Below are 15,973 nucleotides of genomic sequence, written 5' to 3' on the forward strand. Positions count from 1 at the left end.
GCAATTTACCCGATTCCTGGAGATAGCGATACACCAAGAAATTCACTTCGTCACTGGTTATGCTCATCTTAGCCCAACCTCAATATGATGAGGTTTACGAGAAGTATGATCCACGCTCTGTTCAGAGGGAAAGAAAAGAACAGTTTTTGTTTTATCTTCCTTAATTATTAATTTTATCAAAATAGAGGTAGGAGTTGTTAAGGTACTTAAAGGTTTCATATGTTCATATTTATCAGAGCTGTTGTGTCTCCATGTGAGGTACCCAATAAATACTGCGAATCAAGTACTCGAGCTATACTATACCTTTTACTATTACTAAAGAGTAATACTTCATATAGAGAGAGCCAGATGGAGAGAGAACATTTTAAATCTTGAAAGCCCTTTCAAATGTTAAATCTTTTGCTTATGCGGCTTTATTACAGGTTCTTTGGACACTATTCTCTACTGCCTGAATATTTTCTATTCAGAACTGCTGTCAATTACAGTCAAATATAGCATACCAAATCATAATTTTTTCCATCCCAAAATTTGTGATCCAGTCTTCCGTCCAGTAGTTCATCCGCTTAAAAGACAGATTCTTCCCTTATAAGTTATGCAGGTAACTTAAATAAAGTTCCCATATAACGGAAACAAATGTAAATTTAAGATGAAATTACAAATTTTATTATAGGCGTGTGTGTTTGTGAGATAACACAATATATCTTGTGCCAACAAGGAACACAAACATCCTAGCATTATAAAAAGTTATGTTATAATGTCTTTGATGATTAATGATGAGCAAGAATTAAACTTCAGTTAGTCACTTATGTAATCATAACCTTTAGGATGACAGTTTTACATTACTATTTTGGGCATATACTATCTTAATACACAACATACTGCATTTTAGATGATAAATTTGCTCGGAACATTTTCCATTAAATCTTAATGACAATTCATTTCCTTTTTGGGAATCTGATTCAAGTAGCTTGATTTTAAGAGCCGTTAAGTCCTTTTCAGACATAAACTTTACAAATTCATCAGCCACAACATACCTATAACTAATCACGTAAAGATTTGGACATAGAAGCACACACTACAGTCTTGTCGTGTATTATAAATGAAACACCGTAGCTCTGTGCTGTTTGTTTCAATTTTCCATATATCTCTTCTTGGCAAGCAGAAAGGTCTTTGTTCATCAAAAACCTCTTCAGTAATTCCTGTCGCCTAAAGTAGCACCTGCTACTGCAGGCAATACTGATCCACTACAAGTTTCCCCTGCTGATGATTGAAACCAGCAGGTCACTCATGACTGTAACAGATGTCTCTGCATATTTATGTAAATGGAGGTCTTTTGAACCCTGTTATGCCTTTTATTCTCTGTACTGCTATATTTCATCAATGGCTTAGATGCTGTTTTTCCATAGCAACCCATACCTTCCTAATTTGGGAGTCATCTTTCTCAGGTATTCTAGTCTGTATTATTATAGTTTGTACTTCATGGAAAATAAGAAGATAGAAAATACTGAAAATTTTGCAGCCTCAGTTGGGAAAATCTCATCTATTTTGGAAAAATCATCACCCTTCTGTTAAGGTGCTGGACAAAGACAACATCAACTGCATTCAACATCCAGTTCTCTCACAAACACCATGGAAGCCCCTGGAAAGTCTTTTAGTCTCTCTTCTCTTCTATTTCTCACCTGTAAAATGGGCTGAAGTGTCTCTACTACAGAATGAGGGGACTGAAAGCACTAACATCTGTAAGGGGTTCAGTTACTAAGGTGGCAATTGCCTCAGATATGGGCTACGTCTGCCTTTCAAACTACAGCTGCCTTGCAACTGGAAAGACAACTGCACTCAGTCAAAGAAACAAGGCTAACCGAGTACAAATATAGGCAAGAAGAGCATGCAGGGGAAGGATGCTGAAAGGACAGAGAAAATGGTGCCCATGGCTACAGGGGAACTAGCTGAGCCCCACAGCCAGGTGGCAGAGGGGATGCCGATACCAGCTACGCTCCTCCCACACCTCGCCCAGCTCAGGTCGATCCTGGTCAGCGTTCTGCATTCACACTGGGATAATCTGCCCCAACACTGAAAAGTTGTTTGCACGGCATTTTAGATTCAATAATGAGAATGTACTGGAAGGACAGCACTTCTTATAAAACTCGATACAGAAACTTCTTAAAAAGGGCTAATTTTTTGATGTAACTTTATACATACCTGTTCCAGGTAAACAGACTTGTTTCTGTATAACTAGGAATTCACCATGTCTCTTTTTGCGTAATCATCATCACACAATGAAGAACAAAAAAGGTATTCATGGCCAACAGTTGTGGCCACATTTCTATCCCCATCTGTTTCAGTACTTAAAATATATTCTTATCATTACTGCAGTCATGATGATAACGATAAATCAAGAAGCTTTGGCACCTACAGGTTTAAAAAATAGCTGATATAACTTTTTTGAAGGTATTTTCAAAATAGCAGTTTCAGTATTTGATGGTAGGAACGTTGGTAAAGTTGAAACCCCTTACAAAATTTCAGTTTCAGCAATGAGACGTACTTTGTGGTAAAATGAACTTTATTAACAAAACATTATCAAGAAACTGCAAATGCAGTTCCTCGATGCATCCTGCTACTTTAATGCATGAATGTGGTATTTTCCACATATAGAGCTTTGCTTTGGGAAGGGGGAGGGAAAGAAGGAGTTCCTTTTTTTGTTTGTTTTTCTAAAGAAGAATTTTCTTAAAAGATTTAAAACCAGAGAAAATCAGCCTGACTGCAAAACAGTTTGACGCCCGCAGAAAAAAACTCTAGAGCAGCTACCTTTGTACCAGAATCCCAAACACACTGAGTAGCTGGATTTACAATGCGTTTTCCCTAAAGTCAGTGAACAGGAATTACTTTGACATATGTGTTGGATCATATCTCTATACACACTGTTACCGTGCCATATATAGCCAGATGACCCCCCACTCATACATTTAAGGTTTCTTCCTTCCCATAGATGCCAGTGCAGCAAATCAGATACACGACCATAAAGCTTTTAACCATCCATAAAGATCCAGAGATCTTGGCTTTGACCCAGAGAAACCTATTCATTAGAAATTTGGCTGAGTAACGAAAGACCACGCTCAATTTCATTAATAATCTTTTTGATTTTCTTCTTCCTGATAGATAAACACCTCAAATAAAGTAGACTACAGAAAACATGGTGGGAAGGAGAGAAACTTACTTATCTCTTGTGTATCTCTAAGTCTGATTCATAAGGAACACACAACTAGCCTCCCTCTCAATATTTCTAATGTAAAAATGTAAACTTCTATAGAAGGTTCCAAAAACCTTTAGTTATCATTGTGATATAATTATTTCTGCTAACTGCTAGTCTCCTTTTGTTATTGGAGACTTGTATTAGCTACATTAATACTTTTTTTTAAATTAAGGGGTAGTTTAGAGACAATACAGATGGGCTTTTGGAGACATTTCACACTTAAACCAGCAATAACATCTGCATTCTTCACAACCTCAAGCAGATTTATACAAAGCAACCAAACATACGTTCCAGCTTCTGTACTTGAAACAATTTTTCCTGTATCAGGTTATATGTAATAGAAAGATCTACTCACTTCAACTACGACTCAAAAATTTGGGCTATGATCCTGCAGATATTTAGGAATGTTCGAACATGGGAGCAGAGCCTACTAAGGCTATGGATTTCCCAAAGTATTGTGGATCCCAAACATTCAAAACCAGTTCCTCAGTGGATCATGCAAAATTAAATTTAACTGTTACTTTACATATATACTCAGCTCTCAGTTCTGCAGGGATAGGTTTGCAGACACGCATCACACGCAGAGGTAGAAAGCTGGGTTACTAGCTCAGGTACACTACTGCCATTCTGCTTCTAGGGCTGCTTGGCTTTTGCTGAACTAACTCATTCAGTTGGATTAAAGCTGGCTCCAGCAAAGCTACCTCTGCAGTACACTCCCCTGTGCTCTGGGTAACCACGGCAGCTTATTTTTTCGAGTATAGCTTGGAGTTGATTTGGCTCCATGCACTGACATATTGGTGTTCTCAAATTAAACCTAAGTGACTCTGGAGAAGGCAGCCTAGAGCACAGCTAGGCTTTCGCATAGCCCTATCTAGGTCAGTCAAGACTAGTTTATTTGTATCACACTCCCTTTCCACATAAAGTGATTACTTTTCCTGGCACTGTCTTAACACAAATAAGGGAGATCTGACTGAAGAACCAACGGAAAATCACTTTTTAAACTTTGGAACAGCATCAAAAGACCCAACTCCTCTTCCTTTCTTCTAAATTATACTCACAGGATCTTCCATGGCGACAGCAGAGGCTACCTCGGGAAAGGAGTTTACATTTGCTACTCGAGGCAGCATTGCCATCCACAGGGAGCAGGAGTCACCAAGCGATCTTCCCTTCAGGAAGACGGAAACAGGCTAGACGTTTAGAGAAAACACCTAAACAGGGGCTTCCTATTTCTCCTTCCGACTCTCTAGGCAGTAATCCTGGTCCTCATGTTACCCCCTGAAAAAAATCTGCAAGCTCCAATCGGCTCTAACTGAATACTGAGCAGTCTTCAGCTTTTTGGAGGATGCTTGTTGTCATTACTGCTAAACAAACAAACAAAAAACAACTTTCATTTATATCCTGGAGGGATTGTACTATTTACCCACTTATTTGACAAGTTTAGGTTGAAATGTCTTTTCCCAAGAAAAGTTTTAATGACAACCAAAAAAAAGCAGGAAAAAGGGGGAGAAATGTGTATTTTCTTTGAAAAGAAAACAAGCAAAAATGAAAACATTCCAGAAAGTTCAAATACTTAATGTTTCCAAATGAATGCCCTGCTGCATGGGAAGCGGAGCTGACATACTCATGCTCCTGTTCTCTTGTCTACGATGGCTCTGTGCATTAAGCGACATCTCTGAGGAGCCAGTACAGTCTCTTCGTCGTATAAGAGAAAATGTGAACATAAGACGAGCTGAACTGTTTCTTTAGGAAGGCACTGTAACAGCATATCCAAATCAGTATATTACTGTTTTCCATGTACTCTACAGTTCAATTTGAAACAACATTTCCGAAAGCCAGAAACTACTTCTCACAAAAGGAGTTGCTTTGTCAACCTCACTATTTTCTGTTGAAAAATAATTTCAGCAGAAACTTTCAGAGCGCCCCACACTTCTGTATTTCAAGGCTGTGTCTTACCATAGAGTCAGAACACAGTCATCAATCTGCAGCTTTTCCCCAAAGGCTAAGAAGCTCTGTGCGGCGCACACCATTGCATTCTTCAGACTTGTCTTTTACTCCAGCTATGTGTTCTTGAGGAAGAACTTCAGTGCTTCCCAAAATGCCAAAAGATAACTTTTAGAGTAGAGAGAAGGATGCTTGGCCCCTTCTCCCCTTGGAGTCTCTGCTGCCATTTCTAGAAGCTACAGTATAAAACATCTTTTCATTGCAAGCACCCTGACAAGGGAATGGCAGAATTACGTTCTTGCTTGTTACAAGGTACAGAGCATGCAGGGTGATTCTTCCCAAACTCCACCAATGCAAGTCACCAAATTTATTACTATAGATAGCCCTGTTCAAAACACAGCTTGGGCATTCATGTCTTCTAGGTTCCTCCTCTGCGAGGCTTGAGCCTGACACCTTCTTGCTTAAGAAAAACAACCTCCAGAATATAAACAGTTGCCCCTTCTGGAGGTCATCCACTTGGACTCCAAATCAAAATGCTACTCACAGTAATTTGTGCATTATATCTCCCTGGCCTTTCTTCATGGGGAGTTAGACAGTTAACTATTGTCATTCGCTACATGATCATCATACGTCATCTGAATGGCCAAAATGAGGCAATTTAAACCTCTCGGAGCTATTGTACAAGGCCCCTGACAGATATTCACCCATGTCTTTACTTGCCTTACACTGTGTTAATATTTTTGAGGTTTTCTTCACAATCCTAACATCCAACTTGCTTTCTATTTTGAAATAAAAGTTGAGATTTTGGAGAACAGGATAATTTCTTCAGAGGAGGGTCAGGGTTAGTGCTCTGTACTATCATGTGCTGTCTTAGAGCTCCGTCACTGACATTTATAGCAGCTCAATGAGGACAGGGACCTCAAAGAGAAAAGGCAACAAGCTTGTCAGAAAACCTCCACAGCCAAATGTTAAGGCTGATTCTTTTAATTTTTTTCTTTCCCTCCTCCCTCCCCCCCTTTTTTAAAAAGTTTAACAATATTTATTTACACTGACCTTCTGTTGATTTTAAAAACACCACATAAAAACAAAGCACATCCCAGAAGCTTCAGCTCATCATTCTCACTGCTGCCTAAAGACCACGTTCTTATACAAAGAAGTAACAACTGCACCTCTCTCTGAGGTCTTCAGCAAAAACTGTACAGATATAAACAAGGTCTAGCTCTGATACTGACATGTTAGGATATCTCACACAATCAATCACTGAATTCACCCATATCAGAGTTCAGAATCTGGTGCCAATCGAAGAAAGAGGAGGTAGAAGGAATGTGAATTATACACATGTGGTGATGATTAATGAACTTGCAATTCTGCCTTGAAGAGGTCACTCTTGACAAATCAAATGCGGTGCTGGCAAACCTGACAAAATGGGATTCTCGTCTAAATAAAAGGGTCCATCAAAATAAAATAAATACTGAGTTCAGGAAGACGGTCAGTGGAATACTGACAAAGATGTGCTTGGAACAAACGAATTTTTGTCTTTTTTAAATGATAACTGTGCCTATTGTATTTATTCTTTTAAAAAATCTGCAATTAGTCATCAAAATGCTTGTCCTATCTGGGAAAAAAATGTAAATACAAACTAAAACATCCGGTAACATGTCAAAACTAAAAAAAAATTCAAATTTAATACAAAAGTATTAGTAAAAAGCAGCTTGGCCCATTAAACACTTTAGTAGACATCATTTCAAAATGTTTAATTTTATTTCAGCATCAGTATTACATTTTTTAAAACTATGAATTGCATTTCAAACTGAAAAACAATTTAGAACCAAATCTAGAACTATTCATTCAAAAAATGGCAACAAGGGATATTCTAGCAATTTCTAAGTGCTTTTCAAACATTTTTCAATTAACCAACAATTTCCAGCACAAAATAAGTAACTATCAACAAAAGACAAGCCTTTCATCATCAAATTCCCTGCAATCTAGTTCCTGTATCAAAAGACGCAGAACTGTACATCAGCTCTTTCATACTTAAAATCTCTTAGTCTGATCAGGTTATTTTTCAGTTCTCAGCTGGTTTACTTAATTATATCAGCCTCCAGCACTTCAGTTCTAAAAGTTCAAATGGATCATTTCCAACTCCCTTTGCTGTAGAGTGAAATGGGTTTTCCTATACTGATCTTCCTTGCTGGCACTTTGCTAAGGGGGAAAAAAGCAAACAAAACCAACCACTCTTCTTAACTAGTGCAACTGTGTTACACCTCTTTTTCAGCCTCGCTCTGAAAAGAGGCAACTTCCATTATATTTCTTCTCTTTGTTAATAAACAAAAATAATATTTGCACCCCCATATACTCTACGGAAAGCACTAGGAAGCCCAAAATAAGATTGATGACAGACTAAGGTACGGTAGTTCTAGAGCCTGCAAATGAAATTACTGTTTTAAAACACAAAAAAAAAAAAAAAAAGAAGAAGAAGACGATGACGACGATAGAATTACAGAGACTTAAGAATTCAAAACACACTGTAGGATATAGCTTGAGAATCAAGATATTTCATGACTCTCGGAAGAACTACAATCAATTGGGAATGTTGCCACTATAGAACCAAGATTTTCTTCCTCCCATGAGCAAAGAGTGTTCACTGATCAACTTATTGCCTCACATTTGCAAAGAAATGTTGATTTGGACAAACTTTGGGACAACTGAGTGTGTTCACCCATTTCAAATGAATTAGACCAAAATACACAATCATCTGATTGTGCAGTTAGTAGAGTATGGGCATGTGCATTCCTACATATATATAATGCAACAAGAATTATGTTTTAAATCTTACAAGTAGAGCTACAAAGAAATAAAGTTCAAAAAAGTCAAGAAAGACTGCAGCTTTAAAAAAAGAGAACAATTACTCTATTACTATTGCGATTATAGCATCAGTATTTGCTTTTCCTGATTTTTGGCAAGATGAACAGATACCTAACTCAAAGTTAACTTTTGACTCAGTTTACCTCGATTTACCTTAATTTACTAAAATCTCAAAAAAAAGTAGCAAACGTTACCATTTAACTTTTTTCATCAGTGCTTCCTATTCACAGAGAAATTAGGTGACTAGAATATGATGGGATGACTTCCTATCACAATAGGTTGAACTTGTCTGACTGTTTCATTTTCTCTCTGCAACCACGGGTGTGAGTACTATATCACAGCTCAATTTTTAGAATGAACCCCCTCATTCATTTTATAGAATAATGTACAATTTATTTTGCAGCTGTTAAGAATTTCTCTAATACCTAACAACAAAGATAACTCAAAATAAAGTTTTAGTGTATGTGAGACCCAAGCTTGCCTTTGAGTACAGACCAAAGCAGACATCCAGCTGTGATGAGATGGGCCAAGGTCCAGTAGAGAACACATTTGCCTTTGAGATGACACCCTGTGGCTGGGACAGAAAAGGAATAATCATTTCCATAGAGGCCCAGAGCCAGCTGCTGCTAGGGCAGATGGGATGAGCAGGCGTGATGCCTATTTTATATGAGGTAACTCCATAGCAGGGAACACGAGCTATCGGCCTGGAAGAGCAACAAGGGAGAGAAAGCCTGAATGCCTTGCTTGCAAGATGAAATATGTAGATAAGGCTTTTTAGATTATTTCTGATTTGTATCCAGCAACTTTGCTGTATTTTTATACACAGTGCTGTATTTTTATGGCACAACTCCTGGAGCAGGGGCCAAAATCCTGACTTTCTCCCATTCCAACTGAGTGGTTTAATCATTAGGCTGTCTCTTGCTTGTTCTTCTTATTTTGGAAGAGGGAGATAAGGAGAAAATATCTATCAGTGACTTTTACAACATTTCTTATATAAACTGCTTCCTACAAGACCCAAGGCACATCCTAATCTGAAAATACACACTGCCGTTAGCTTTCTGGTTGGATTCGTATTACTGCCAGCTACAGGGAGATGTACCTTCACTGTGCAACGCGTTATGGAGAGGCAGGGCAGGCATGTCACGTCAACGCTGCAAGACTAGCGAGGTGATGCACAGTTATGTAAACGTAAAGGCTCTGAGACTTCTTCATACCCATAAGTAAAAAGTCTCTCATTTCATTGCCTTGTTCCAGATCTCTCGTGTACAGGAAACACTCTTGAGGCAATGGGCAGACTGTAGTGGTAACACAAATGCAGTAATGACACTGTGCAGGAGGGCCTGTTTGTCCAGATGTCCGTAGGTTAGTGTTTTGCTTCTTCTTTCCCACAAGGCCCAAATACTCAGTAAAATCCTGAGCTTCAATTCTGTGCACATTTGAATTTCGTGTTATTTTAGTATCTGTTGGGACTGCTTGACGGAGGAACAATTAGAGAACAGCGTAAGTAGAAAAGCCATTCTGCTACTTTTCGCATGGCTGCGCCTATAACTTGAGTGACAAAGCCAACCCTTGGGCTTACCAAAGTTTTGCCTGTAAGAGGATATAAATCAAGAGGAGTGTTGTGCTAGGGAAAAAAATTGAAGCTTTTTTAGCCATGCAGGCCAGCCCTGCATGGCCACAGAGCGGTACAGGAGTGGCCAAAACAGGCATCAGCTTTGTTCGTGACAAGCGCAAAAGGTGGCAGATGTGTCTATGATCCATCCCAAGTTCGGGCCGTGCAGCTGTCACGTGAACGACAGCTACGCAAAGGATTCGTGAAAGTCTAGAGACAACCTAAAGACACGGCCTGGTAGTTAGTTCAAGTCGAGATAGCCTCAGGCAAAGGGAATGTGCGGTGACGTCATTTAGGGGGTGGGTTTTTATTAGCCTCAGCTAATAAGCTTAGCAGATGTTACTGGGAACAGTTCGATGTTATTTTTCCATCATTTATAACTTTATTTTTAATTTTTTCCTCAGAACAAGCAAGAGCAATAGATCTTACCACATATTTCAACCTTAAGTTGTTTTCCCTGTAGTATTGTTAAAAGTGTGGCTAAGGATTTTCTTTATTTTTATTATTATTATTACACAAAGTGAAAAAGTATTTTTCCCATTTGCCTGTAACTCCAAAATAGCTGAAAGGATTATATTCTGAGTTAAAGGGAAAAAATGCTTTTCAAGCTCACAACATGGAAAATTGCATCCCCCAAAACAAATATTTTGGAAAATGTAGAATATGTGAAAACATAAAATTATACTGGAAACTATTTTGAACTTTTATTATCGCAGATCCCATAGATTTCTACAAACTATTTATAAACATATTAACTATAGCTATAAATAGGTTATTCTTTTCTCTTGAATAATCCTAAGAGAATGTCAACATTAACTGCTGTAAGGACAAGGATTATACAGTACAGCGCAACAGGACAACAGAAAAATACATACATATATCCAGGATATTTTACTGCTGTGTATTTATGCCTCCAATACTTAAGCTCCTACTGAAAATCTTTTTTTGTTGGTGGTGGTGGTTTGTTTTTTTTTTTTTTTAATATAAGCTTCCCTAGATTTACTCCTGCAGACAGGTCATTAAATGCCTTCATGTTTTATGGAAGGTATGACATTACTTTTCTTGTTGGAAGCCAGAAGGGGAAGTAAGAAGGATGGGAGGGAGATAATTTGCTTTAAAAGGATGGCTGTAGAAACTTCTAAGCAACACTGAACCAAAAGCTTATTTCTAAATTACTTTTCTGCACTCAGATTGATAGGTATTTCATATATAAACTTCCTATATGTATCCCATTATACAGAGGTTTTTTAAAACAATTCTATTTTAAAAAATCAATAAAAAGAATTACATATGAGTAATTTCAGCCTCATGAACACCATCTCAAGCACCAAGTTCAGATACATGGGAATTTTGCAATTAGAAGTGGAATTCTGATCTTTTTTCTTTCTTTCTTTCTTTTTTTTTTTAACTGTCCTCTGTACGTTATCAATACACAGACTGCAAATAGCAAAGAAAAATTCAGGCACAGCAGAGCCAGTCGGATAATAATCTAAATCGTACAAAACACTATCACCACATATTATCTGTCTTTTTATCCATCCCTCCTCCTTTGTATGCTGTTATTGGCCATAACCCCTTAGGCAGAGGCTCTCTGTCATTAGATGTTTTCTGGCCTTATATCTTAGTGGTGAGACAGTAGCTAGGAGGAACAGTTTGTGCTCCTACTCTTTTTGGAGGGTGCCAGTCCATTTTTACAAATATATTGATCAGTGATGTATAGAGGTACACACAAAATGTTCAAAGGTGCATTTACTGAAAGACGAGCAGAAACAGAGAGTCTGCCTTCCAGATTCCTGATAGGTTTTGTGGGTTTTTTTTCCCTCTCAGTCTTTTGTCAATTTGGTACATTTCAATATGGTGTTTTGCTCTTTCCTTCAATGTGGGGATAGCAGGAAAATGGAGCAGTCCTCTTAAAGAGAAATCTTACAAAGTATCTTTATGTGTTGATATTGTATTTTAAGAGTGATTTGTCAGTCCTCACCAGATTTTTTTTTTTTTTGAAGACCTTAATCTTCATTTGTAGATGATGAAGAATGTAAAAGAAAGATAAAGCATCACATTTCTGGTGGCAGCATTGTGAAGTACTACACAACCCTCATATAAATAGCACAGTCTATCGATTAAAAGGCAACACTAAGAGGAAAGGTTTTTTTAACCTACTTTTTATAAGCTAAACAGCCTAGAAACTAAGATGAACTTAAAAATCCTTGGGGAGTCAGAGACACACATGACATAATCAAAGTTTTTCATGAAAATTTTTCAGCTGAATACTTCTCAAGTAGGATTTTAACATATTATGACACAGTTATTAGTTAGCTCAAGTTAAATAAAGAAGTACTCCCCTGCTTAAAAAATCAAGATGTAGAGAACTGAAGCTTTAAATCCACACATACAGGGCTGGAGAAGATTTTAAAGGTTTTAATCCCTAGACAAGAATTGTTTCTTCAGGGAATAAAAAGATTCTAAGTTTTTGGCCTTCGGTCCAAGAGGGGCTCTAGGGAAGCTAGAGGCAATCATAAGGGTTGAAATACATGTCAACCACACATTCATTTACTATTATAAAAGCACTCTAAAAGCCACTAAACTCCCAGATCCTCCTGATTTGGGGTGCCTAAAGGCTTGAGGATCACAAGCAGAAAAGGGCCACAGGAGGTCTCTAGTCCAACCCCTGCTCAAAGCAGGGCCAGCTCTGAGGTCAGTCCAGGCTGCTCAGGACTGTGTCCAGTCGAGTCTTGAAAACCTCCCAAGGACGGAGACGGCACAACCTTGCGGGACACCTGCTCCACTTCCTGACGGTCCTCACAGGAAAAAATTTCTCCTTATATCCTGATCCTCTCTCTGAACCACTCTCTTTTCAGCTCACCCTCCCACCATGCACCACTGTGAGGAGCCTGGCTCCAGATCCTCATAGGCATCAGGGGGCCATTTGGTGCCCCCAAAACTGTCCCTTCCCCAGGCTGAGCAAGCCCAGCTCCCCTGGCCTCTCCTCACAGGGCAGGTGCTCCAGCACCAATTGCCCTGGGGGCCTTCCACTGAGCTCGCTCCAGTTTGTCCATGTCTTTCCAGCACTGGGAGGCCCAAAACTGGACACAGTACTCTAACAAGTGGTCTAATGAGTGCCATGTAGAGGGGGATAATCACCTCCTTCTATCGACTGCCTGTGCTCCTGTTCATACAGCCCAGGACCCTCTGTTTCTTCTAGTTCACACAAAAAGAAAATACAGTAGCGTTGGAAAGATGCAAAATCTATACAGGATTTCAAAAGGAAAAGCAGTATCTGAATAATTGAAAACAAAAGTCTTTTGCCAAATTGGGGCAGTTTTATTCAGAAAAAGAATTTCATTTGGGAAAGTTATGCTGAAAAGTAGACGGGGTAATACTCAGTATAGTTATGCTTATAGGATCTTCTAAGGATACAGTAACTGAGTGAGTATTCTAGACATCCAGCTCCTGGAACGTAATTCTCAAAAGCTAGTTAGCTATTAAATTCCCTCTACAGGGAATGGGAAAAGCTATGTGCCTCTTTCACAGATTTATGTGTTTTCCTGTAGCCACGGATTAGGCACTTGTCTGAGACGGGGATTCATTGCTTCAAATTTCCCCTCCAAATCTAGGACCCAAATTGTATCTTCTGTTGTAGAGAACTCAAAAGTTTTTATACGAAAAAATACAGGAGAAAGGTGGCAGTGGAAGTGGTATAAGAAATTTAAGAGACAAGATTAAAATATTCACTTCAGAATTAGCACCTTCAAACTTGCATTCCCCAGATCCCAGGAGAGCACACTTCACACACACCTGGTTGCAGGTTGCTGAAACGATAACTCTGGGCAGCAAAGAATGTGAGATTCATGAGCCAGAAAGATGGGGGAAACAGAGATCAGTAATTCCTCTTAACTGATTTCTTGCTTACTGCAGGCATTTTGCAGCTGAATAATGAACAATATACATCTTAATTTTTCAGCATTAATGAAAAAATATGTGTAGGAAGTATGAGCGTTCATGTATTGTTTACTCAGAGATGAATTTTTATTTAACCTTTCACTACTTTTTTTTTAACACGTGTTTTTCATTTCCTTATAAAGGGAAGATAATTCTGGTCTCTATTTGCAACCGAAACTCAGGATTCTTTGTAGCTATTATGCAAGGAGCAGACATCAACACCTATACTTAACTGTGACATACCATAAGCTTATATTATCACTTATAATTTGACTACACTTCAACTATTTGGACTATAAAGCTCCATGGTGAGTGTTTGCCTCAGGCTAAATTTTTATGGAAGGCATAAGCAAAAATAGCTCAGTCTTTTCACTATTAAGTTAGGGAAAAAGATAGTTTTGCCGGTATTTATACAGCTGGTTCAATGAGAATGTCTAGCGCTTCTACACTTTGGAGCAGGGACTTGACATTTGGCAGAGAGGTTGCTCTCATGGCAAAGAAGTGCCTTTTCCATCACAGTGAAAATCCACATGAATTTGACTAATATAAAACCTCTTGAAAGATACTACTTGCATATGCTCTGCACAGGTTTGTTAGAGGCCTGTTATTAAACGATCAAAATATTTTCCTTGCACTAACTTTGCTCCATACTAAGGTGACAGGAGCTTAATGTCTTTTTATATAAGGAAAGCAGACACATAGTGATACAGAAGAAAGGGTGACGGATGGGACAGAAGACAGCGAAAGGCAAAGGGGATCACAGTTACAGGCTGAGGGATTACTCGGTTTTACTTACACAAGCAGTTCTACTAATCCACTATTTACAGATAGTGGAAAATATGTGTTCCTCCCAAGGAATATTTCGGAGGAAAAATAATAATCGAAAGCTAAAAATTTACAGCCAAAATACAACACTGATTTTGAAATCTCTGCTGTCCTCCATACTAATTTTATCAGTAGGTTATTCCTGCATAGCCAGACTATGCAACCTTTTATGTGTTTTAGCTGCATTTAATAACTAATCTTACATGTATAAGAGTTCAGGATTTTCCCCCCAAGCATTCAATTATGAGATTTAGTTAGTCAGATTTGGGACTTTTTTTTAAAAAGGTCATTTTTCAACAGAAGGTAGATGACGTTTTCCTCTCCCACTTTTCCTTTTTTTTTTTTTTTAAAGTTAAGAACAGATTTAAACACCACAGCTGTTTACGTATAAAGATCCTTATTTTACTTTGGTCAAATTTAATCGGAAAATCACAGAAATGTTCAGCGTTTAGTGAACTGCTAATATTTAGTCAGCTCCTCTGAACACCTGAAATGCACGCAAACTCACGTTGAATTCATGCTCAGGCACTAGATTCAAAGCCAGAAAAGCAACAAAACTTCTTCTAGTCAATGCCACATGTTTAAAATGCTGTTTTCTGAGGAGGCAATTTTTTAAAGCCTTTTCAACCGTCACTGAACAATATTTTTGTACTACAAGCTAGACAGAGCTGATCAAATAAAATGTGTCAGTGAAGAGCTATCACTTAAATTTTTATTCATTATAATCTTGAACAGATTTGACCTGGAGTGTGAGAACAGGGACATTCTAAATCCTACAGCCTAGCAAGAAAATAAAGATTTATTCCTAAGACCTTCACAACCGATGCAGAAAATCATTTCTTTCTCTCCTTTACTAATAGGCACCTAAAAGGTTGGCTTGATGGTTAGCAATGCTTACAACCCCGCAGGTCCAAAAGACTTTTCTCCCCCACCCAATTTATTGATAGAGATCATCTCACTTCATATCAAGTATCTTGTGAAAGAAAGCCCAAAGAGAAGAAGAGATTTGTCCAGATTTTACGTTTCATATTAATACATTGCTTTATATGAAAACAGTGGTTTGTTTTCAAAAAAAGAAAAAATACCACTAAAGATATTCTGTAACAAAACTTTACTTTGTGGCTGCTACTTTAAATCCAGATCCAGGTGCAAGTCTTATATAATTTCCTTGATTATTATATTTTATGTTTATGAACATACCCATATGTTCATAACATACCCATATGTGGTAATAAGTTACCACACAAACAGAATCAAGCAACTTAGACTTCTTTTTGGTAATAATTTCAGCAAATCTCAGGGACAAAGAAGAATAATTATTATTATTAATAAAATTTGCATTCCTTTTGGAAGGATTACACCATAAACAGTAGGCAAATAAAGTTTTGTAGAAAAATTCCATTAATTAAAACGCAATATTGGGTGTTTTCATTCAACAAGTAATGACGATAATTTAAGAAAAGCATAGTTTTGCATGTACTTTTGCAATCTCTATTTTCTTCAATTTAAGAAGACGCAGACATACAAATACACAATTCTTA

The 15,973-nt window shown here is 38.0% G+C and overlaps 1 protein-coding gene across 12 annotated transcripts in view; it reads right to left on the bottom strand.

Annotated features, from left to right (window-relative positions):
* TBL1X (transducin beta like 1 X-linked) overlaps positions 1-15,973 on the bottom strand; it is a 205,626-nt gene that overhangs the window by 56,936 nt on the left and 132,717 nt on the right. For 11 of the 12 annotated variants that reach the window (XM_009683683.2, XM_068921037.1, XM_068921074.1 and 8 more), the window contains one exon: positions 10-117. The exons of the other annotated variant lie outside the window; for it this stretch is intronic. In XM_009683683.2, coding sequence (XP_009681978.2) covers positions 10-67 — 58 coding nt within the window. In that variant the 5' untranslated portion in view covers positions 68-117. The remainder of the gene's footprint in view (positions 1-9; positions 118-15,973) is intronic. 12 annotated transcript variants of the gene reach the window in all.

The sequence above is a fragment of the Struthio camelus genome, chromosome 1 (genome assembly GCF_040807025.1).
Source record: "Struthio camelus isolate bStrCam1 chromosome 1, bStrCam1.hap1, whole genome shotgun sequence".
In the NCBI taxonomy this organism is placed as follows: domain Eukaryota; kingdom Metazoa; phylum Chordata; class Aves; order Struthioniformes; family Struthionidae; genus Struthio; species Struthio camelus.